General features: G+C 45.0%; 1 protein-coding gene across 1 annotated transcript in view; it reads left to right on the forward strand.

Annotated features, from left to right (window-relative positions):
- Positions 1-25642, forward strand: part of LOC311135819 (contactin-associated protein-like 4) — a gene marked incomplete at both ends in the record, with an annotated part of 230799 nt that overhangs the window by 191141 nt on the left and 14016 nt on the right. The window contains one exon of the mRNA XM_084169857.1: positions 12946-13167. Coding sequence (XP_084025983.1) covers positions 12946-13167 — 222 coding nt within the window. The remainder of the gene's footprint in view (positions 1-12945; positions 13168-25642) is intronic.

The raw sequence follows: 25642 nt of genomic DNA on the forward strand, positions 1-25642 counted from the left end.
GCTGGAGGGGAGGACCGAGCCGGCCGGGAGGATAGGGGACACAGAGAGTCAAAGGATGCAGAAAGGGAGGAGAGGAGGGTTGAGGAGGCAGAATCAGGAGATTGGAGGGAGAAGGATTGAGCAGAGGGAAGAGATGATAGGATGGAAGAGGAGAGAGTAGTGGGAGAGAGAGAGCGAAGGTTGCGGCGGCGCATTACCATCTGTGTAGGGGCAGAGTGAGTAGTGTTGGAGGAGAGCGAGAGAGAAAAGGAAACAAAGTAGTGGTCGGAGACATGGAGGGGAGTTGCAGTGAGATTAGTAGAAGAGCAGCATCTAGTAAAGATGAGGTCAAGCGTATTGCCTGCCTTGTGAGTAGGGGGGGACGGTGAGAGGGTGAGGTCAAAAGAGGAGAGGAGTGGAAAGAAGGAGGCAGAGAGAAATGAGTCAAATGTGGACGTAGGGAGGTTGAAATCCCCCAAAACTGTGAGGGGTGAGCCATCCTCAGGAAAGGAACTTATCAAGGCGTCAAGCTCATTGATGAACTCTCCAAGGGAACCTGGAGGGCGATAGATGACAAGGATATTAAGCTTAAATGGGCTAGTGACTGTGACAGCATGGAATTCAAATGAGGAGATAGACAGATGGGTTAGGGGAAAAATTGAGAATGTCCACTTGGGAGTGATGAGGATTCCTGTGCCACCACCCCTCTGACCAGATGCTCTCGGGGTATGCGAGAACACATGGTCAGACGAGGAGAGAGCAGTAGGAGTAGCAGTGTTTTCAGTGGTAATCCATGTTTCCGTCAGCGCCAGGAAGTCAAGGGACTGGAGGTTAGCATAGGCTGGGATGAAGTCAGCTTTGTTGGCAGCAGAACGGCAGTTCCAGAGGCTGCCTGAGACCTGGAACTCCAGGTGTGGGGTGCGTGCAGGGACCACCAGGTTAGAGAGGCAGCAGCCACGCGGTGTGAGGCGTTTGTGTAGCCTGTGCAGAGAGGAGAGAACAGGGATAGGCAGAGGCATAGTTGACAGGCTGTAGCAAATGGCTACAATAATGCAGAGGAGATCGGAATGAAATGAACTAAACATCTGGGAGAGGAGAGAGCAGGGCCTCCTTCACCAAAACTTCCACCTCAGAAACTATAATTGTTTCACTGAACCACCCGAACAAAAACTCTCCCAACTTCCACCTTTAGAAATCAGAATTGTTGTGAACCACAGCGGTTCAATGTTTCAAGGAATAGACTCAACCCACTTTATTCAGCTAGCTAACTATGACACCATAGCTAACTAGCATGCTAGCATCCAATAACACACAGTTTAGCACCAACACTTGGTCACAACAAACCACCAATAGTGTGTTAACACACTAAACAGATAATTCGTGTCCGTGTCTAGTTCCTTTCATAACGTAGCAATAATTAAACGTTGGCTAGCTAGCACAAATAAATTGTATTTAGCTGCCACAGTACAGCACACAATGGCTACTGTGTTGACTCAGTTCGAAAAACGGCTAGCTAGCTAGCTTCATGCTACACCCGGCACCGCCGAAAACAATGCTAACCTACAATAACTACCCACAACAGCCCACGATGCCTAACTATGACACCATAGCTAACTAGCATGCTAGCATCCAATAACACACAGTTTAGCACCAATACTTGGTTACAACAAACTACCAATAGTGTGTTAACACACTAAACAGATAATTCGTGTCCGTGTCTAGTTCCTTTCATAACGCAGCAATAATTAAACGTTGGCTAGCTAGCACAAGTATATTGTATTTAGCTACTACAGTACAGTTAGCTGGTCGTGTTGGCTAGCTAGCAATGGCTACTGTGTTGACTTTGTTTGGAAAACGGCTAGCTAGCTAGCTTCGTGCTACACCCGGCACCGCCGAAAACAATGCTAACCTACAATAACTACCCACAACAGCCCACGATGCCTAACTATGACGCCATAGCTAACTAGCATGCTAGCATCCAATAACACACAGTTTAGCACCAATACTTGGTTACAACAAACTACCAATAGTGTGTTAACACACTAAACAGATAATTCGTGTCCGTGTCTAGTTCCTTTCATAACGCAGCAAAAATTAAACGTTGGCTAGCTAGCACAAATATATTGTATTTAGCTACTGCAGTACAGTTAGCTGGTCGTGTTGGCTAGCTAGCAATGGCTACTGTGTTGACTTTGTTTGAAAAAACGGCTAGCTAGCTAGCTTCGTGCTGCGGGCCTATCTACAATACCTAACTACAATCTAAATACATAATTAAGCCTTACTCGACAAAGCCCAAGCTATGTATAACGCCAAACTTACCCGACGCCAGCTAACATTTGTCTTCTGCAATCAGTAGGTGTAATTAAGTACAGTAGCTACTAACTACCTAACGTTGATGGCTCAGATAATGAGGTTAGAAAAACGGCTGAATGGTAGGTAGCTAGCTGGCTTAATTACAGGTACTCTTAAGCGTGAAATAACATTGGAAACAACTCTCCACCGTTGCTAAACGTTACCAGTAGCTACCCGCTAGCTAGCTAGCCTCGTGCTTCGCCGGGCTCCGCCGTAAACAATACTTACCTACAATAATTACCTACGGAAACCTACAATAACTACCTAAATAACTACCTAAATAAACTACCTACAATACCTAACTACAACTACCTACCTACGATCTAAATACATGGTTTAAGCTTTACTCAACACCATATAAGAAGCCAAGCTTACCTCCTGCTAGAGAAAACACAACCTCTCCCGACCACAGCTACATCAAATAGCTACATTCGGCGCATGTGACCAATAAGTTTACAGTTTGGAATACGTAGCATAACCAATATCTTTGAGTGTTTTAGTTTTTCCTATAACTCCCCCAAGAGTCGGCCAGGGCAGATGTTCCGTATAGAAAGGTAATATGTTCATCAATAAAAAGGCCCAAATATTTATAATTGCTAGTAAACTCAAGAATGTCTTCACCAAAACAAAACTGAAAAACTCTTCTCTTAGTACCTGGTTTTCTAAAATGCATTATCTGTGTTTTTATCTGGTTGATCATGAGTCTCCATCTTTTACACCAATTGACTGCACATAATAACAGGTTCTGCAGGTCTTGTTCAGTTTCTGCCATCAAAATAATATAATCAGCAGCATATAAAAGGAGACTTAGCATTTAATCATCATATCTTACTCCAATATTTAACTGTTTAATTTCTTTTGCCAAACATAGCAAACAAAGTTGGTGAAATGTAAGGGTTGGTGTGAGGTGTGACCCAGGTGCGGTGCAGGATAGACAGTAGGCATCCTGCAGAGATGGTGAAACAAGGATCTTTACTGGTGGTCCCGAATCCAGGATACAAAATAACGGACTTAACACAATAAAAGAAAGGCGGAGCACATAAGTCTCCAACAACAGGCTTACAGACAAAATACGAAATAGTAACTATGATTGAAATTATAAAGAAACAGTGAGAACACTTCTCGAGTACCTGTACATACGTCTCCGATCAGACACTGATTAGTACTGCTGAGCATAGAAAAACTAGCAGAGAAAACTGAGCAAGGGAACACAGCGAAGTGAGGGCATAAATACACAGGTGAACAGGTAAACACAGGTGACACCAGTAGGATCATGATTAGTCCAGACTGTGAGTGAGGAGGTGCCTATGGTTGTTGGAGGAGGACACCTAGTGGATCGCTCTGGAACTGCAACCCCCTCTTGTAACAGGAAGTTGCAGGCGGTAGGCCACTGGGTTGACTCGCCAGACCACTCTGAATGGCCCGACGAACTAGGGGGACAGCTTCCTGGACTCCACGCGGTGTGGCTCTCCCGCGTGGAGAGCCACACCCTCTGTCCCGGGCAAAAAACCGGGGCCGGGCGATGCCTGCGGTTGGCCTGAAGTTGAGACCTGACCGAGGCCCGCTTAAGCGCTGCCCGTACCTGCCTCCAGGTGCGGCGACAGCTACTGATGTGGGCCTGGACCGCCGGGACCGCCGCCCCCTCCTCTTGCTCGGGGAATAGTGGGGGTTGGTACCCGCATTGGCACTGGAAGGGGGACAGGCCGGTGGACGAGCAGAGAAGGGTGTTGTGGGCGTACTCCGCCCACGCCAGTCGCTGACTCCACATAGCTGGGTTGCTGGAGGCGTAGCACCTCAGCACCCCCTCCAGATCCTGGTTGATACGCTCCGTCTGCCCGTTCGACTGGGGATGGAAGCCGGAAGACAAGCTGACGGAGGCGCCTTCCAGAACCTGGAGGCGAACTGAGGGCCCCGATCCGACACCACATCTTGGGGAAGGCCGTGGACCCGGCAAATGTGCTGCACCACCAACTTAGCCGTCTCCCGTGCCGACGGGAGTTTGAGAAGGGGAATGAAGTGGGCAGCCTTCGTAAACTGGTCCACAATGACCAGGACGACTGTGTATCCATCAGAGGGGGGTAGGGCGGAAATGAAATCCAGCAAGATGTGGGACCAGGGGCGCTTGGGGATAGGCAGGGGTCGGAGCAGCCCTGCTGCGGGCTGAAGTGAGCTCTTCGTGCGCGCGCACACCGGGCAAGCAGCCACGAAGGCGCGCGTATCCCCCTAAGCTGATGGCCACCAGAACCTCCTACACAGGAACTCCAACGTCCTGGCGCCCCCCGGATGGCTGGTGAGGTCAGACGCGTGCGCCCACTGAAGCAGTCACGAGCGCGCCGCCTTGGCCAGCCTATCGATTCCTCACAAAACTGGGGCAGCAATCAGGGCGTTTGGGACAATGGGGTCATCCCTCTCCACCAGGTCCATGGTGTCGAACTGCCGGGAGAGCGCGTCAGGCTTGGTGTTCTTCGACCCCGGACGGTATGAGATCATGAACCGAAACCTGGTGAAGAACAACGCCCACTTGGCCTGGCGCGAGTTGAGCCTCTTGGCCCCCTGAATGTAGGCTAAGTTCTTATGGTCAGTCCATACGACGAATGGATGGGCGGCTCCCTCTAGCCAATGCCTCCACTCCCCCAGGGCGAGCTTGACCGCTAGCAGCTCACGGTTCCCCACGTCGTAATTCCGCTCTGCCGAGGACAGCTGACGGGAGGAAAACGCGCAGAGGTGAGTCTTACCATCCGTGAGGAACCGTTGGGACAGGATTTCTCACACCGCAACGTCTGAAGCATCCACCTCCACAATGAACGGCAGGGACAGATCAGGATGCCCTAGGACTGCGGCCAATGTAAAGCGCTGCTTAAGCGCATCGAATGCGTTCCCCGCTTCCGGGGTCCAGGCGGGTGCGCCGGGTGATGAAGCCCGACCCCAACGGCCGGCCGCCCAGGCGCATGACCGGAACCGGCTCGGAGAGGGAGCGTAACGGAACGGTCCACCCTTGGGCCAGCCCCGCGTCCATCATGTTTCCCGTGGCCCCAGAATCCACCAGTGCATGCGCCCTAGGCGCAGCGCGGGCCCACTGAACCCTAACGGGAAGAAAAGTCTGGGAGTCTCTGGAGTTGGGGTTTTGGTTCCGGCTCGCTAGCACCCCTCCCGATACTAGCGAGCACTCCCGTTTCCCGGATTCTCCGGGCATGAGTCGCAGTGGTGACCTGCCTGGCCGCAGTGCAGGCAACGTCCCATTGCGCAGACGCCTCTGCCTCTCCATCCTGGACAAGCGCGCCGCACCCAGCTGCATAGCCTCCTCCTGAGGCGTCTCCTCCCTGAATCGGCGGAAAGCCTCCGGGCTGATAGGGGGACGCGGAGGCGCGCCTTGCGTCATCCCTCTCGCTTGTGCCCTCTCACGACGCCGATTGTCTACCCGCACCGAGAGGTCGATGAGGCCATCCAGTCGCTCAGGCAGCTCCCTGAAGGAGAGTTCGTCCTTCATCCCCTCCGATAGCCCCTGCGCGTAAAGGACGACCAGGGCGGCTTCCTCCCATCCTGCCTCTCGTGCCCGGGTCCACCGAACGGTCACCCTGCCGACAGGCCGTGAGCCGACTCCTGGCCTTGTGCCCCGACACCACCCGAGAGGTGTTGAACACCTTGCTGTAAGGAGAGTGGATGAAGTCAGCTGTAATAGAGTGGATGAAGTTAGCTTTAATAGGGTGGATGAACTCAGCTGTTATAGAGTGGATGATACCACTGTGGAGAGAATGCTTGACTCAGTTAGTTCATAAACAAAAGTCGTTAGATGCTGGGCTTATACAGACTGGGAAAGGAAAACCTACACTGAACCTCTGTGGAGTGGACTGACCATTGCTTTCAGCTTAGGGCCTGAATTTGGCTTGCAATTGCTTGAATGCAATACACATCTTCCAATGATGTAAGTCACAATTTGGCTTCAATGCAATAGGCCTAAACATCTTCGAATGGTGTTAGAATATGATTAGGCTTGAAATGCAATACACATCTCTGACTAGTATTACAGTATTATTTGCTTGAATGCAATACATCATCTTCCTCCATGGCGTTGAACACGATTTGGCTTATTAGGTCAGCTCCTTGTCAGAGATATTGAAATAGCTGAGGTTGTAAAGCGCTGATACTCTGAACGGTGCATTTTAAAGATCCTTAAGGTAGGGTAGGGCCTGCACATCAGCGGCATGGGTAGGGACTGCACTAAAATGTATTTTTATTTTCTTTCAAACTTCTGATCACTTTCCCAACAGGTTACACAGAAACAGAGTGGATGACATCTTCCTCTACTTCACTGCTATTCTTCCCTCTACTCAAGCCATGCGGTTCCTTCTTGACTGTCGCTCCATCCTTTGGAGGCTTGAAACACTCAAAACGTTCAACTCTGGCTGAAAATCGTAGTCCAGACCTACTATCATATATATGTATTATTTTATTCTTGTTTGTTTTACTTTTTCAAGCGCTTTGAGATGATTTGGTGTAATGAAAAGCACTATAGATGTCAATTTGTTATTATTATTATTATTAAAAACTAACTTAATTTACACAGACGTTTTACAAAAGTAAATCATGCTTTTATTTATCTGAAACCCACAGCATGAATGATTCAGAGTTGTCCACATGATCCTGCTTTTATACCCATCTTCTGACAGAAAGACCGCTTTATGCTGATTCTTCTTTCAGTTTTCACACCCAACATCTGTAGTTTAGACATTTGAATATGAATGAGAGTTGTATAAGCCTACTCAGTTCAGTCAGTCTGTCTTTCTTTATTCCACACAAAGAATGTTTGAAATCAAAACAAAGTCGTCTCCAATCCTACTAACATGCTCCTAGCTAGGTTGAAGACAGGGGAGAACGATTACCCCGTCTCATTGAAGCCACGGAAGTTCAAGGCTGACCGTGGTACTGCAGGCATTGTTAGCAGAAAACAGGATGGCAATCTTCGTGGTCAATCTTCGTGTAAATAAATAAAAAATTTGAAGACAATCATGCTACCAATAATTGCTCCTAATACACCATATGCATGTCCTTGAACAGATTATTTTTAAATCGCACACAGAAGAAGTTAGAAGGATAATTTAGTTGCTAATTGCAGCCTGCAGTACCCCGGTCGGCCTTCAACTTGAGGTACTTAGGATCCCAGTTTATAGCTGGTTCTAACATGCATCCTTTGTCCTGGTCTTGTGCCCACATTTTCAGACAGGTGTAGATGATTAAAAGATGCATTGTGATCTGATTGTGATCAGATCTTCCTGACCACCTCCGGAGGTAGTCAGGGACCCATAATGTCTGGACATCTTACAAGTGTAGACAGATGTGGACAGTCAAATCATTTAAATCATAATTATCCCACCTTCTAAAATCATTGACAGGTGGCATCATTGACTTATGGCATCAATATGCGTCTTAATATTGATTTGATTTATTTTATTTTAAAAGAATAGCTAAATAATTTGCATACAGGGATGGACCAGGAAATCTGGTCACAATGCGGACACAGTGGACGGATATGAAACACATTTTAATACCATGTGTAAAATTCAGAGTGCCCACATGAAAATGTGGGCAAAGTCAGAATGTGGACAAGATCAGAGTGGTATACTATGAAGAAAGCTAGATCTACTCAGGATTTTATGAAGCAAGCCAGCTTCAGTTATCTTCACATTCCAGGTCAGGCTTCATCCGTACTACGACGGTGGATATTACTCGTCCGCTGAATTCTTCATTGAGAGAATGGTGAAACATCAATCCATGGGCAAGTCAGTGACACATTTTTGTTTGTGCCGAAATCAAAATGAAAGAAAGGTTAGCTGTGGTGTGAAATAGGCTTTTAGAAGTTACGTCTTTATTTTATTACTTATCGTTAATGCTGTCTTTGGTGTGCTTTGGTGTGCTTATCAATGCATGAGCCCCTATTTCCCACTCCTATCGCTCCTTCTGAACAGCTTGTTGCGTTTTGGCCATAGACATATAATCCATAGAAGGGTTTTGGAACCTCTAACCCTGGCAATTTGACTGTTAAACTCATGGGTACACTAGCAAATGCTGCCAGTATTGACTTGAATGGGAACTGCCATCTATGGATTATACAGTGCATTCGGAAAGTATTCAGACCCCTTCACTTTTTCCACATTTTGTTACGTTACAACCTCATCAATCTATACACAATACCCGATAATGACAAAGCAAAAACAGGTTTTTTGAAATCTTTGCAAATCTAAAAAAATAAAATAAAATAAATATCACACCGTAGGGATGGTGCCAGGTTTCCTCAAGATGTGACGCTCGGCATTCAGGCCAAATAGTTAAATCTTGGTTTCATCAGACCTGAGAATCTTGTTTCTCATGGTCTGAGAGTCCTTTAGGTGCCTTTTGGCAAACTCCAAGCGGCCTGTCATGTGCCTTTTACTGAGGAGTGGCTTCCGTCTGGCCACTCTACCATAAAGGCCTGATTGGTGGAGTGCTGCAGAGATGGTTGTCCATCTGCAAGGTTCTCCCATCTCCACAAAGGAACTCTGGAGCTCTGTCAGAGTGACCATCGGGTTCGTGGTCAACTCCCTGGCCAAGGGCCTTCTCCCTCGATTTCTCAGTTTGGCTGGGCGGCCAGGGCTAGGAAGTGTCTTGGTGGTTCCAAACTTCTTCTGTTTAAGAATGATGGAGGCCACTGTGTTCTTGGGGACCTTCAATGCTGCAGACATGTTTTGTTACGCTTCCCCAGATCTATGCCTCGACACAATCCTGTCTCGGAGCTCTACGGACAATTCCTTCGACCTCATGGCTTGGTTTTTGCTCTGACAAGCACTGTCAATTGTGGGACCTGATATAGACAGGTGTGTGCCTTTCCAAATCATGTCCAATCAGTTGAATTTACCACAGGTGGATTCCAATCAAGTTGTAGAAAAATCTCAAGGATGATCAATGGAAACAGGATGCAACTGACCTCAATTTTGAGTCTCATAGCAAAGGGTCTGAATACTTTTTTAAAAATTATTTAAGGCTTTTGCTAACATTTCTAAAAACCAGTTTTTGCTTTGCCATTATGGGGTATTGTGTGTAGATTGATGAGGATTTGTATTTATTTAATATATTTTAGAATAAGGCTGTAACTTAACAAAATGTGGAAAAAGTGAAGGGGTCTGAAAACTTTCCAAATGCACTGTATGTTTTTTTTTATTTTTTTTTGGGGGGGGGCAATGCAAATAGTCTGGGTAGCCATTTGATTAGATATTCAGGAGTCTTATGGCTTGGGGGTAGAAGCTGTTTAGAAGCCTCTTGGACCTAGACTTGGCGCTCCGGGCTCCGGGACCGCTTGCCGTGCGGTAGCAGATAGAACAGTCTATGACTAGGGTGGCTGGTGTCTTTGACAATTTTTAGGCCCTTCCTCTGACACCGCCTGGTATAGAGGTCCTGGATGGCAGGAAGCTTGGCCCCAGTGATGTACTGGGCCGTATGCACTACCCTCTGTAGTGCCTTGCGGTCGGAGGCCGAGCAGTTGCCATACCAGGCAGTGATGCAACCAGTCAGGATGCTCTCGATGGTGCAAGTGTAGAACATTTTGAGGATCTGAGGACCCATGCCAAATCTTTTCTGTCTCCTGAGGTGGAATAGGTTTTGTCATGCCCTCTTCACGACTGTCTTGGTGTGCTTGGACCATGTTAGTTTGTTGGTGATGTGGACACCAAGGAACTTGAAGCTCTCAACCTGCTCCACTACAGCCCTGTCGATGAGAATTGGGGCATGCTCAGTCATTTTCTTTTTCCTGTAGTCCACAATCATCTCCTTTGTCTTGATCACATTGAGGGAGAGGTTGTTGTCCTGGCACCACACGGCCAGGTCTCTGATCTCCTCCCTAAAGGCTGTCTCGTCGTTGTCGGTGATCAGGCCTACCACTGTTGTTTCATCTGCAAACTTAATGATGGTGTTGGAGTCGTGCCAGGCCATGCAGTCATGAGTGAACAGGGAGTACAGCACAGGCTGAGCACGCACCCCTGAGGGGCCCCCGTGTTGAGGATCAGCGTGGCGGATGTGTTGTTACCTACCCTTACCACCTGGGGGCGACCCGTCAGGAAGTCCAGGATCCAGTTGCAGAGGGAGGTGTTAGTCCCAGGATCCTTAGCTTAGTGATGAGCTTTGAGGGCACTATGATGTTGAACGCTGAGCTGTAGTCAATGAATAGCATTCTCACGTAGGTGTTCCTTTTGTCCAGGTGTGAAAGGGCAGTGTGGAGCGCAATCGGGATTGCATCATTTGTGGATCTGTTGGGGCGGTATGCAAATTGGAGTGGGTCTAGGGTTTCTGGGATAATGTTGTTTATGTGAGCCATGACCAGCCTTTCAAAGCACTTCATGGCTACAGACGTGAGTGCTACGGGTCGGTAGTCATTTAGGCAGGTTACCTTAGTGTTCTTGGGCACAGGGACTATGGTGGTCTGCTTGAAACATGTTGGTATTACAGAGGTTGAAAATGTCAGTGAAGACACTTACCAGTTGGTCAGCTCATGCTCGGAGTATACGTCCTGGTAATCCGTCTGAATGTTGACCTGTCTAAAGGTCTTACTCACATCTCATACGGAGAGCGTGATCACACAGTCGTCCGGAACAGCTGATGCTCTCATGCATGTTTCAGTTTTACTTGCCTTGAAGCGACCATAGAAGTAATTTAGCTCGTCTGGTAGGCTTGTGTCCTGTGCAGCTCGCGGCTGTGCTTCCCTTTGTAGTCTGTAATAGTTTGCAAGCCCTGCCACATCCGACGAGCGCCGGAGCCGGTGTAGTACGATTCGATCTTAGTCCTGTATTGACGCTTTGCCTGTTTGACCAATTATTTTACTAAATGTAACTTTGACTATATGTAATTGCTTTGCTTTAAATAGTAAAGTACAACTTTTAAACTTCATCCACTAGCACAAAAATAATTTTAAAGAGCTAAAGCAAGCCGCCCCACAACTTTACAACTTTAGTTCATTAAAATGATCCATTCAGATAAGATGGGCAGACAGGAGAAGCCATGCATGAACATATGCACTAAAAGAAAGAGAAAAATGCGTGACAAATGTTTTCAAGGAATAAAATACATACAGGTAACTGCCAAAATAATGGAAACACTTGAGTAAATGAGGGATACAAAGTATATTGGTGTGATACCTGAGTTAATTAATCGATTAAAGCTGCAATATGTAACTTTTTGGGCAACCCGAACAAATTCACATAGAAATGTGAGTTATAGATCTGTCATTCTCATTGATTGCAAGTCTAAGAAGCGGTAGATCTGTTCTATGTGTTATTTCTATGCTTCCCGTTCTTAATTTCGTTTTTGGGTCTTTTACTTTCGGTTTTGTACAATAGCTTCAAACAGCTGAAAATACAATATTTTTGTTATGGAAAATATATTTCACAGTGGTTTAGATGGTTTAATGATTCTCTACACTGTATTTGCTTGTTTTGTCACATAAACTGAAATTTTAGCAACCAGGAAATGGCTGAGCGATTTCTACATAGTGTATCTTTAACATCCCATCATGCTTAGGTTCATATATAAAAATGCTGGGCAGGCCATTATGTTGGCTACCATGGCTATGCCCCCATAGGATGACAATGCCCCCATCCACAGGGCATGAGTGGTCACTGAATGGTTTGATGAGCATGAAAACGATGTAAACCATATGCCATGGCCATCTCAGTCATCAGATTTAAACTCAATTGAACACTTATGGGAGATTCTGGAGCGGCACCTGAGACAGCGTTTTCCACCACCATCTACAAAACACCAAATGATGGAATTTCTTGTGGAAGAATGGTGTCGCATCCCTCCAATAGAGTTCCAGACACTTGTAGAATCTATGCCAAGTGCATTGAAGCTGTTCTGGCTCTATTAAGACTTTGGTATTTACTTTATTTTGGCAGTTCCCTGTAACTAGCGACAGTATAGTGGAGTTTAGTGCCAGGCCAGCAGTGGACGTTTTTTATGTAGTGTGTGTGTTTGTGTGTGTGTGTGTGTGAGAGAGAGATATATCTGGGGGAAAATATCTGGAACACAATGTTGTCAGGCCAATTTGTACTGGTATCGGCATGACAACCCCTCATCTTTCTCTATTCCTGTTGATACTCAAGGTCACAGCAACCATCAACAAAGCTTCACAGTTACAGTGCATTCGGAAAGTATTCAGGCCCATTCCCTTTTTCCACATTTTGTTACGTTACAGACTTATTCTACAATTGATTAAATACTTTTTCCCCCTCATCAATCTACACAAAATACCCCATGATGACAAAGCAAAAACAGGTTTCTAGACATTTTTGTCAATTTATTACAAATAAAAAACAGAAATACCTCATTTACATAAGTATTCAGACCCTTTCATATGAGACAAAAGGAGGAAAATTATCTAGATGTGTGGAGGTTTCATTTTTTATAACTTGATAGTTATGTTGCACTCTGCATGGTGGGATATTTACCTTCCTATCCAAATGCTACTTATCTGGTGTTTCTGACCATCTCTTTCTACCTCCCTCTCTCCATCCCTTCCTTCTTCCTTCCCCGTTCCTCCCTCTTCTCCTTTCCTTCCTCCTTCCTTCCCGCTCTCCCACCCTCCCCCCACAGCTCCGACAGAGGTGGTATTCTCGTTTGACGTGGGCAACGGCCCCTTTGAGGTGCGGGTGGAGACGGGCGACGTGGAGCTAAACGACGACAGATGGCACCGCGTTCGAGCGGAGCGGAACGTGAAAGAGGCTTCGCTGCGTGTGGACGCTTTCCCCAGCGCCACACAGAAGGCCCCCGCAGACGGGCACATCCATCTGCAGCTCAACAGTCAATTATTTGTAGGTAGGAAAACCCTCCTGCTTCAGACCACTACTCATCCCTCCCTCATTAGAGACAGAAATAAACCAGACCTGGGTTCAAATACTGTTTGAAATCTTTCAAGCGTTTGATCTAGCCTGCCCTGGGAGTGGGCAGTTGGGCGGGGTTTGCAGTTGTGGGACTACTATATCAGGTCATAAAGGCAAGCTCAAGCACGCACAGATAAAGTATTTGAAATGAATTTCAATAGTATTTGAACTCAGGTCTGCCATTAAGAGGAATAAGCACGTGTGATATAAATGGCTCAGTGAGAGCTGCTAGGCTTCCTACATTCACCAGCCCTACCCACAGGGAGGGATGTCTGTCATTTGTAGTAATGCCGTTTTTGTCAGCTTTCCAAAAGGTACCCTATTCCCTTTGTAGTGCACTACTTTTGACCAGAGCCCTATGGCCCCTGGTCAAAAGTAGTGCACTACATAGGGAATAGGGTGCCAGTTGGGACACAGCCTTTGAGTTGGGGCACCCTGAGATTCTTCCTGTTTGTCTCCACCCTCCTTGAGGAGCGTGCCAGAGAGCGTGCCAGTGGACATTTTCTGTTTTCTCTGTTTCCTCTGCCGGTGGTGAACATAGACTATGAACCGAGAGCTTCCAAATATAGGTACCGATAATTCCAGATGGAATTGGTGTGTGAAATATTGTGCAATTTATCTCCTTTTTCAAGTTTTTAGATCAGTACAACATAGTTCATGAGGTAAGTGTATAGGAGAAAGAGGGGCTCTGCTTCCAACAGCAAGTTGCAGTGGATTCACCACCTATAAGCAGCAGCCGCCGTCACAGTATTGGCTAAATGCAAATCCTCTGTGGTTTCCTATTGGATGATAGGTGCTGTCTCTGTGGATGATAGGTGCTTGTCCTCTGTGGTTTCCTATTGGATGATAGGTGCTGTCTCTGTGGATGATAGGTGCTTGTCCTCTGTGGTTTCCTAATGGATGATAGGTGCTGTCTCTGTGGATGATAGGTGCTTGTCCTCTGTGGTTTCCTATTGGATGATAGGTGCCGATCCTCTGTGGTTTCCTATTGGATGATAGGTGCTGATCCTCTGTGGTTTCCTATTGGATGATAGGTGCTGAGCCGATTGTTTGCTGAACACTGAACATTATCACATTCAATAAATAACCATTAATCAGGACACGCTGCTGGCCTTTGGATCACACGATTCTAGTGTGTCCGTGTGCGCGTGTGTGTGTGTGTGTGCAAGCATGCACACGTGTGTGAACGCACATGCATTCTCATACAACCTTTCTCTCAGATCATCTGTCCATTGATATGCATTTGCTTGGAGCTATGTTTAATATTCTATGCTATAACTACATCAGACAGCTATAATGGGAAATTATTTTGCCTTCTGACAGGTTCTGATAAAACTATACAGTTAGTGCATTCAACTTAACATAGCTAGGTGGGACAACCACATATCACAGGCATAGTAAGTACACTTTTCCTCAATAAAGTAGCTATTAGCAAAGTCAGAGCTAGAGGGGAGGGGAGAGGTCGAGGTGATGAGGGGGATTATTTAAGGTACTCTTTGAAGAGATAGGGTTTCAGGTGCTTTCGGAAGATGGGCAGGGACTCTGCTGTCCTAGCTTCAGGGGGAAGCTGGTTCCACCATTGGGGTGCCAGGACAGTCTTCAGCAAGCAGTGGCAGAGTGAGGAGCTCTCTCAGAAAACCTCTGCCCTGCACATCAACATCTGGGCCACAACCCATGGACCACTTCTCCTGCAGCTCTGGACTTTTCCAACACACGCTAGTGTTAGTGCGTCTCTGACCTACGTAAGTGCACTATACTGGGATAGGGCACTTTATGTCTGGTTGTACTGTAAGCTTGTATGTAATTATCTGATAGCCATTCCTGCCGTAGGCCTTAAGATGGCAGCCGACCAGTGTTGTTGTTGTTATTGTTATGCAACCTAAGATGGCGGTCCCCATGGCCTTATCCAACCTGCTAGCCTAGCCTAACCTAGCATGCTAACTTATTACCTATGCTAGTTGGCCCTGTATATATTGTGTGCTATGTTTATCATATTAGCCTATTGCTAACACCTTATAGCTGCTATTGTGTATATATATTGCTATACTGTGTGCTACGTTAGCTATAATAGCCAATACTGCTAGCCTCGCTAACGCTAGTTGACCTGTACATACTGTGTTCTATGTTAAGCCTAATAGGATGTTATGTTAATACCTGCTACTGGCTGTATGCTATGTGTTGTTCATTGCTGCTATACTGTTATATAGCTATATTATTTCCGCTAGCCTATGCTACATAGCTACTAGCATCACTGTTATTACTGTTGTGTAATTCATTCCCCTTTCTGTTCCATTACAGAAACCACTATCAGGTTCACATCCACCTGGTCCACTTCCTGTTTACTGTGTGTGTGCACCTGTCTTGAGTGTGGCAATAAACGTGTGTTCTGTACACCTGTGTCCCACTGGTACAGTGAGGGAAAAAATTATTTGATCCCCTGCTGATTTTGTACATTTGCCCACTGACAAAGAAATGATCAGTCTATAATTTTAATTGTAGGTTTATTTGAACAGTGAGAGACAGAATAACAACAACAAAATACAGAAAAACACATGTCAAAAATGTTATAAATTGATTTGCATTTTAATGAGGGAAATAAGTATTTGACCCCCTCTCAATCAGAAAGATTTCTGGCTCCTAGGTGTATTTTATACAGGTAACGAGCTGAGATTAGGAGCACACTCTTAAAGGGAGTGCTCCTAATCTCAGCTTGTTACCTGTATAAAAGACACCTGTCCACAGAAGCAATCAATCAGATTCCAAACTCTCCAACATGGCCAAGACCAAAGAGCTCTCCAAGGATGTCAGGGACAAGATTGTAGACCTACACAAGGCTGGAATGGGCTACAAGACTATCGCCAAGCAGCTTGGTGAGAAGGTGACAACAGTTGGTGCGATTATTCGCAAGTGGAAGAAACACAAAATAACTGTCAATCTCCCTCGGCCTGGGGCTCCATGCAAGATCTCACCTCGTGGAGTTGCAATGATCATGAGAACGGTGAGGAAACAGCCCAGAACTACACGGATGAATCTTGTCAATGATCTCAAGGCAGCTGGGACCATAGTCACCAAGAAAACAATTGGTAACACACTACGCCGTGAAGGAATGAAATCCTGCAGAGCCCGCAAGGTCCCCCTGCTCAAGAAAGAACATATACAGGGCCGTCTGAAGTTTGCCAATGAACATCTGAATGATTCAGAGGAGAACTGGGTGAAAGTGTTGTGGTCAGATGAGACCAAAATCGAGCTCTTTGGCATCAACTCAACTCGCCATGTTTGGAGGAGGAGGAATGCTGCCTATGACCCCAAGAACACCACCCCCACTGTCAAACATGGAGGTGGAAACATTATGCTTTGGGGGTGTTTTTCTGCTAAGGGGACAGGAGAACTTCACCGCATCAAAGGGACGATGGACGGGCCATGCACCGTCAAATCTTGGGTGAGAACCTCCTTCCCTCAGCCAGGGCATTGAAAATGGGTCGTGGATGGGTATTCCAGCATGACAATGACCCAAAACACACGGCCAAGGCAACAAAGGAGTTGCTCAAGAAGAAGCACATTAAGGTCCTGGAGTGGCCTAGCCAGTCTCCAGACCTTAATGCCATAGAAAATCTGTGGAGGGAGCTGAAGGTTCGAGTTGCCAAACGTCAGCCTCGAAACCTTAATGACTTGGAGAAGATCTGCAAAGAGGAGTGGAACAAAATCCCTCCTGAGATGTGTGCAAACCTGGTGGCCAACTACAAGAAACGTTTGACCTCTGTGATTGCCAACAAGGGTTTTGCCACCAAGTAATAAGTCATGTTTTGCAGAGGGGTCAAATACTTATTTCCCTCATTAAAATGCAAATCAATTTCTAACATTTTTGACATGCATTTTTCTGGATTTGTTTTGTTGTTATTTTGTCTCTCACTGTTCAAATAAACCTACCATTAAAATTATAGACTGATCATGTCTTTGTCAGTGGGCAAGCGTACAAAATCAGTAGGGGATCAAATACTTTTTTCCCTCACTGTAATTTCTGGCATTTTACCGGGACGTGCACCTATAATCTAAACCGGCACCTCTATCGGAGACCACCACATGGTGCCACTCTTTTTCAGTACATCCATTCATGGTTCATATTCACTGATGTGTCAGTCTTATGATATGGCCACACACTGTGAACCAATGCGGCTTATCAACACCACTGCGTTTCTGGGCATGCAATAATTGGCTTTTAGAGGACACGACGAGAGGGAAAGTTCCGCTAACAAGTGCAACTACAAGGAGCTTGCAGCGCTAAGTCCCCTCCTGTTCCCTGATTAAGAGGTGATGAGCTATACCATTGTCAACTCTCTCCTGAGATGAACTGATGCCACGTCTTATGTGCCCTCTCATTCACTGGCACATTGAATGTTTCCTCTCCAAGCACTTCAAATCCTGTCCTGCACTGAAGTCAAGCCTCTGAACACCTCAATTCATGCCTCATACCCTCATTAAATTACTGCTGTGATCCCTTCCCAAAACGATACACTGGGGACACGCCCGACACAGCTCTGAGAGGCTACACCAAACATTAACACACAGCCGGGCCGGTGCATAGCAAGGAACGACCTGCCACTGACAACTTACCTAGCCATCACCCTCCCCGCCTGCGCTTCTCTCTCGCTCTCCACATTCAATGAGAGACAGACAACAACACAGTTGTGCAGGGCGCTGGTGGGGGCGTTCGTGGCCATGGAGGGAGCATCTAAGTCCCCAGCGGCTCCGGGAAAGGTTTGTTCCCTTGGACTGTTGGAGTTCAAAGCAGTGAAAACTCATTTGAATCTGCTGGGGACTCGTGTGCTATTAAGTGTATAATCTGCAACATGGTTGTAGTTGTCACGAAGAAAGGTCCGAAAGAAAGGATTATTACTCTTCAGTAAGAAATTTCAAATTTGACCAAGCGCCTTGAAATGAATAAGTATTCCATGAGACTATCGGCATCTTTAAATGCTTCCTATCAAAACATCCAAGAGGATCATAATGGGACCTTCCTGGACAATGATACATTTCCGCCACTGCACCCCTCTACTAGCTTGAACCAGAAAATGGCTGCTCACTGTTCGACTCCAGGTGAGCGTAAATGGATGCGTGTCCGAACCAAAAAGAAGGAGAAGAATCGTTCTCGGCGTGCCTGCCTTCTTCCCCCGCGTCCAGCCCTCTTCTCAGGTGAGTTCTGTGGCTCTGGCCTCGCTATCAGCTTCGAGACATGGCAGAGGCCGGATCATTCAATGGTGAGGCATACAGTGGGGAGAACAAGTATTTGATACACTGCCGATTTTGCAGGTTTTCCTACTTACAAAGCATGTAGAGGTCTGTAATTTTTATCATAGGTACACTTCAACTCTGAGAGACAGAATCTAAAACAAAAATCCAGAAAATCACATTGTATGATTTTTAAGTAATTAATTTGCATTTTATTGCATGACATAAGTATTTGATACATCAGAAAAGCAGAACTTAATATTTGGTACAGAAACCTTTGTTTGCAATTACAGAGATCATACGTTTCCTGTAGGTCTTGACCAGGTTTGCACACACTGCAGCAGGGATTTTGGCCCACTCCTCCATACAGACCTTCTCCAGATCCTTCAGGTTTCGGAGCTGTCGCTGGGCAATACGGACTTTCAGCTCCCTCCAAAGATTTTATATTGGGTTCAGGTCTGGAGACTGGCTAGGCCACTCCAGGACCTTGAGATACTTCTTACGGAGCCACTCCTTAGTTGCCCTGGCTGTGTGTTTCAGGTCGTTGTCATGCTGGAAGACAGAGCCACGACCCATCTTCAATGCTCTTACTGAGGGAAGGAGGTTGTTGGCCAAGATCTCGCGATACATGGCCCCATCCATCCTCCCCTCAATACGTTGCAGTCGTCCTGTCCCCTTTGCAGAAAAGCATCCCCAAAGAATGATGTTTCCACCTCCATGCTTCACGGTTGGGATGGTGTTCTTGGGGTTGTACTCATCCTTCTTCTTCCTCCAAACACGGCGAGTGGAGTTTAGACCAAAAAGCTCTATTTTTGTCTCATCAGACCACATTACCTTCTCCCATTCCTCCTCTGGATCACCCAGATGGTCATTGGCAAACATCAGACGGGCCTGGGCATGCGCTGGCTTGAGCAGGGGGACATTGCGTGCGCTGCAGGATTTTAATCCATGACGGCATAGTGTGTTACTAATGGTTTTCTTTGAGACTGTGGTCCCAGCTCTCTTCAGGTCATTGACCAGGTCCTTCCGTGTAGTTCTGGGCTGATCCCTCACCTTCCTCATGATCATTGATGCCCCACGAGGTGAGATCTTGCATGGAGCCCCAGACCGAGGGTGATTGACCGTCATCTTGAAGTCCTTACATTTTCTAATAATTGTGCCAACAGTTGTTGCCTTTTCACCAAGCTGCTTGCCTATTGTCCTGTAGCCCATCCCAGCCTTGTGCAGGTCTACAATTTTATCCCTGATGTCCTTACACAGCTCTCTGGTCTTGGCCATTGTGGAGAGGTTGGAGTCTGTTTGATTGAGTGTGTGGACAGGTGTCTTTTATACAGGTAACGAGTTCAAACAGGTGCAGTTAATACAGGTAATGAGTGGAGAACAGGTGGGCTTCTTAAAGAAAAACTAACAGGTCTGTGAGAGCCGGAATTCTTACTGATTGGTAGGTGATCAAATACTTATGTCATGCAATAAAATGCTAATGAATTACTTAAAAATCATACAATGTGATTTTCTGGATTTTAGTTTTAGATTCTGTCTCTCACAGTTGAAGTGTACCTATGATAAAAATTACAGACCTCTACATGCTTTGTAAGTAGGAAAACCTGCAAAATCGGCAGTGTATCAAATACTTGTTCTCCCCACTGTATATCTGTACCTGGGGCAAGGACTTTGTGTTTTCCTGGGGCAAAAGTTCAGGATATCACCAGGTTGCTTCCCGAGGCTGTGCATCAGTCACCGGGAGCTGATACTATCATGGTTCATGTGGGGTCGAATGACATTATGAAGGGCAGCTCAGAACAGCTGAAGATGGATTTTAAAGAACTGATTGGGTCACTACTTGACACCAACAAACGGCCAATAATATCTGGCCCTATGCCCTCCCTAGATCTTGGCATTGTACGGTTCAGCAGACATTTAGCCCTCCATAACTGGCTACGAGGCTATTGCAGCTCTGTGGATGTAACATTTATTGACAATTATGATACCTTCTGGAAACAAAGTTCGTATTATAAGGAGGATGGGCTCCACCCAAATAATTTGGGTTCCTGGGTCCTTTCTCAGCATTATAAGGCTGCGTTGAGACAATAACTTATCAATGACCCAAGCCCATCTCATTTAATCCCCACCATTGTGTCGCTGAGTTGTCATAATGCTTCAGCAAATGTACATTATCCCAGGGGCGTTGGAAGACACAATGTAAGTAACCTAATTTATGTCCCTGTTACTGCACTGAATGCCTCTGCTAATCATAGAGCTATTGTATGCAGTAATCATATGCCTATGAACCAGAGTTATACTGTTAGCACTAAGGTGGTGTGCCCAAGCAGGAAGTCCACTGTGTGCAGCTCACCCTGCACTAACATAAATAGCCAAAGCATGTCTACCTCTGTTAAGCTTCCCAGTAAAGCAAGAAAAACATTCAAGCATCACAGAAAAGTGTTAAAAACAGCCCATGTTAACATATGTAGCTTAAAGAACAAGGTTCATGAAATCAATAATTTGCTAGTAACAGATGACATTCATATTCTTGCAGTCTCTGAAACTCACTTAGATAATACCTTTGATGATAAAGTGGTAGCAATACATGGTTATAAGATCTACAGAAAATACAGAAATGCCAAAGGTGGAGGTGTGGCTGTTTATATTCAGAACCACATTCCTGTAAAGCTTAGAGAGGATCTCATGTTAAATACTGTTGAAGTAATATGGCTACATGTTCATCTGCCTCACCTAAAGCCCATTCTGGTGGGAAGCTGCTATAGACCACCAAGTGCTAACAGTCAGTATCTGGATAACGTGTGAAATGCTTGATAATGACATCAATAGAGAAGTATATTTTCTGGGTGATTTAAATATCGACTGGCTTTCATCAGGCTGCCCACTCAAGAGAAAGCTTCAAACCGTAACCAGTGCCTGCAACCTGGTTCAGGTTATCAATCAACCTACCAGGGTAGTTACAAACAGCACAGGAATTAAATCATCAACATGTATTGATCACATCTTTAATAATGCTGCAGAAATTTGTTTGAAGCAGTATTAAAATCCATTGGATGTAGTGATCACAATATAGTAGCCATGTCTAGGAAAACCAACGTTCCAAAGGCTGGGCCTAATATAATGTATAAGAGGTCATACAATAAGTTTTGTAGCGATTCCTATGTTGTTGATGTAAAGAATATTTGTTGGTCCGTGGTGTGTAATGAGGAGCAACCAGACACTGCACTTGACAAATTTATGAAATTGCTTATCCAAGTTACTAATAAGCATGCACCAATTAAGAAAATGACTGTAAAAACTGTTAAATCCCTGAGGATTGATGACGAATTGAAAAATAGTATGGTTGAGAGGGATGATGCAAAATAAATGGCAAATAGGTCTGGCTGTAGAACCGATTGGCAAACGTACTGCAAATTGAGAAATAATGTGACTGAACTGAATAACAAGAAGAAGAAACTACACTATGAAACAAAAATAAATGACATAAAGAATGATAGTAAAAAGCTTTGGAGAACCTAAAATGAAATTTTTGGCAAAAAGGCAAACTCCGCTCCATCATTTATTGAATCAGATGGCTCATTCATCACAAAACTCACTGATATTGCCAACTACTTTAATGATTTTTTCATTGGCAAGATTAGCAAACTTAGGCATGACATGCTAGCAACAAACGCTGACACTACACATCCAAGTATATCTGACCAAATTATGAAAGACAAGCATTGTAATTTTGAATTCCGTAAAGTAAGTGTTGAAGAGGTTAATTTTTTGTTGTTGTCTATCAACAATGACAAGCCACCGGGGTCTGACAATTTGGATGGAAAATTACTGAGGATAATAGCGGATGATATTGCCACTCCTATTTTCCATATCTTCAATTTAAGCCTACTAGAAAGTGTGTTCCCTCATTCCTGGAGGGAAGCAAAAGTTATTCCCCTACCTAAGGATAGTAAATCCCCCTTTACTGGCTCAAATAGCTGACTAATCAGCCTGTTACCAACCCTTTGTAAACTTTTTGAAAAAATGTGTTTGACGAGATACAATGCTATTTTACAGTAAACAAATTGACAACAGACTTTCAGCACGCTTATAGGGAAGGACATTCAACAAGTACAGCACTTACGCAAATGACTGATGATTGGCTGAGAAAAATTTATGATAAAAAGATTGTGGGGGCTGTTTTGTTAGACTTCAGTGCGGCTTTTGACATTATTGATCATAGTCTGTTTCTGGAAAAACGTATGTGTTATGACTTTACACCCCCTGCTATATTGTGGATAAAGAGTTACCTGTCTAACAGAACACAGAGGGTGTTCTTTAATGGAAGCCTCTCCAACAAAATCCAGGTAGAATCAGGAATTCCCCAGGGCAGCAGTCTAGGCCTCTTAGTTTTTTCAATCTTTACTAACGACATGCCACTGGCTTTGAGTAAACCAGTGTGTCTATGTATGCGGATGACTCAACACTATACACGTCAGCTACTACAGCGAGTGAAACCACTGCAACCCTTAACAGAGAGCTTCAATTAGTTTCAGAATGGGTGGCAAGGAATAAGTTAGTCCTAAATATTAAAAAAACTAAAAGCATTGTAATTGGGACAAATCATTCACTAAACCCTAAACCTCAACTAAATCTTGTAACGAATAATGTGGTAATTGAGCAAGTTGAGGAGACTAAACTGCTTGGAGTAACCCTGGATTGTAAACTGTCATGGTCAAAACATATTGATGCAACAGTAGCTAGGATGGGGAGAAGTCTGTCCATAATAAAGCGCAACTCTGCATCCTTAACAGCACTACCAATACGGCAGGTCCTACAGGCCCTAGTTTTGTCGCACTGTTCAGTTGTGTGGTCAGGTGCCACAAAGATTGCAATTGGCTCAGAAAAGGGCAGCACGGCTGGCCCTTTGATGTACACAGAGAGCTAACATGGAGGAGAGATTGACTTCATCACTACTTGTATTTGTGAGAAGTATTGACATGTTGAATGCACCGAGCTGTCTGTTTGAATTACTGGCACACAGCTCAGACACCCATGCATACCCCACAAGACATGCCACCAGAGGTCTTTTCACAGTCCCCAAGTCCAGGAGCCATGACTACATGGAACTCTATTCCACATCAAGTAACTCATGCAAGCAGTAAAATATGATTTAAAAAACAGATAAAAATACACCTCATGGAACAGCAGGACTGTGTAACAACACAAACATAGGCACAGACACATGCATACAAACACACGTACACATGGATTTTGTGTTGTAGATATGTGGTAGTAGAGTAGGGGCCTGACGGCACACACTTAATATGTTGTGAAATCTGTTGTAAATGTATTGTAATGAAAAAATAAAAATTATAATAATGTATGCATTCACTAACTGTAAGTTGCTCTGGATAAGAGCGTCTGCTAAATGACAAAAAATGTAAATGTAAATGTAGTGTAAAAATTTTTTTAGAACTGCCTTAATTTTGCTGGGGCCCAGGAAGACTAGCTTCTGCCTTGGCATCAGCTAAATGGGATCCATAATAAATACAAATACAAATGCTGTCGCACATACAGTGCATTCGGAAAGTATTCAAAACCCTTCCCTTTTTCCACATTTTGTTACGTTACAGCCTTATTCTAAAATGGATTAAATAAAAATGTTTGTCATCAATCTACACACAATACCCCATAATGACAAAGCACAAACAGGTTTTTAGATTTTTTTTTGCAAATGTATGAAAAAAATGTAAAACAGAAATACCTTATTTACATAAGTTTTCAGACCCTTTGCTATGAGACTCGAAAATTGAGCTCAGGTGCATCCTGTTTCCATTGATCATCCTTGAGATGTTTCTACAACTTGATTGGAGTCCACCTGTGGTAAATTCAATTGATTGGACATGATTTGGAAAGGCACACACCTGTCTATATAAGGTCCCACAGTTGACAGTGCATGTCAGAGCAAAAACCAAGCCATGAGAACCCAATGCTCACTCTGACAAAGTTCCAGAGTTCCTCTGTGGAGATGGGAGAACCTTCCAGGAGGACAACCATCTCTGCAGCACTCCACCAATCAGGCCTTTACAGTACAGCGGCCAGACGGAAGCCACTCCTCAGTAAAAGGCACATGACAGCCTGCATGACAGCCTGATTCTCAGGTCTGATGATACCAAGATTGAACTTTTTGGCCTGAATCCCAAGCGTCACGTCTGGAGGAAACCTGGCACCATCCCTACGGTGAAGCATGGTGGTGGCAGCATCATGCTGTGGGGATGTTTTTCAGCAGCAGGGACTGGGAGACTAGTCAGGATTGAGGGAAAGATGAATGGAACAAAGTACAGAGAGATCCTTGATGAAAACCTGCTCCAGAGCGCTCATGACCTCAGACTGGGGCGAAAGTTCACCTTCCATCAGAACAACAACCCTAAGCACACAGCCAAGACAACCTGACAGAGCTTGAGAGGATCTGCAGAGAAGAATGGGAGAAACTCCCCAAATACTGGTGTGCAAAGCTTATAACGTCATACCCAAGAAGACTCGAGGCTGTAATTGCTGCCAAAATTGCTTCAACAAAGTACTGAGTAAAGGGTCTGAATACTTTTGTAAATGTAATATTTAAGTTGCTAAAAACTTGTTTTTGCTTTGTCATTATGGGGTATTGTGTGTAGATTGATGAGGGAAAAAAACAATTTAATCAATTTTAGAATAAGGCTGTAATGTAACAAAATGTGGAAAAAGTCAAGGGGTCTGAATACTTTCTGAATGCACTGTACCGGCATGCCAGTAGATGTATGAACATACCATATACAGGTAACCTAACTGCCAAATTAAAGGAAATAGCAACATAAAGAGTCATAAATAGGGTGTTGGGCCGCCACGAGCCAGAACAGCTTCAATGCACCTTGGCATAGATTATACAAGTGTCTGGAATGCTACTGGAGGGATGCAACATCATTCTTCCATGAGAAATACCATCATTTGTTGTTTTGTTGATGGTGTTGGAAAACGCTGTCTCAGGCGCCGCTCCAGAATCTCCCATAAGTGTTCAATTGGGTTGAGATCTGGTGACTAGGGGTGTAACGAATTTGGGTCCTTAGCGTTAAGAAAAATCCTTAACGGAAAAACAATGTTTTTTAGTTTTTTTCCCTACAAACTTAAAATCACAGTTCAGCTCTCCTGCTCTTTCTCTTCGCTAATAA

This window comes from Coregonus lavaretus (genome assembly GCF_964263955.1).
Source record: "Coregonus lavaretus genome assembly, chromosome: 10".
NCBI lineage: Eukaryota > Metazoa > Chordata > Actinopteri > Salmoniformes > Salmonidae > Coregonus > Coregonus lavaretus.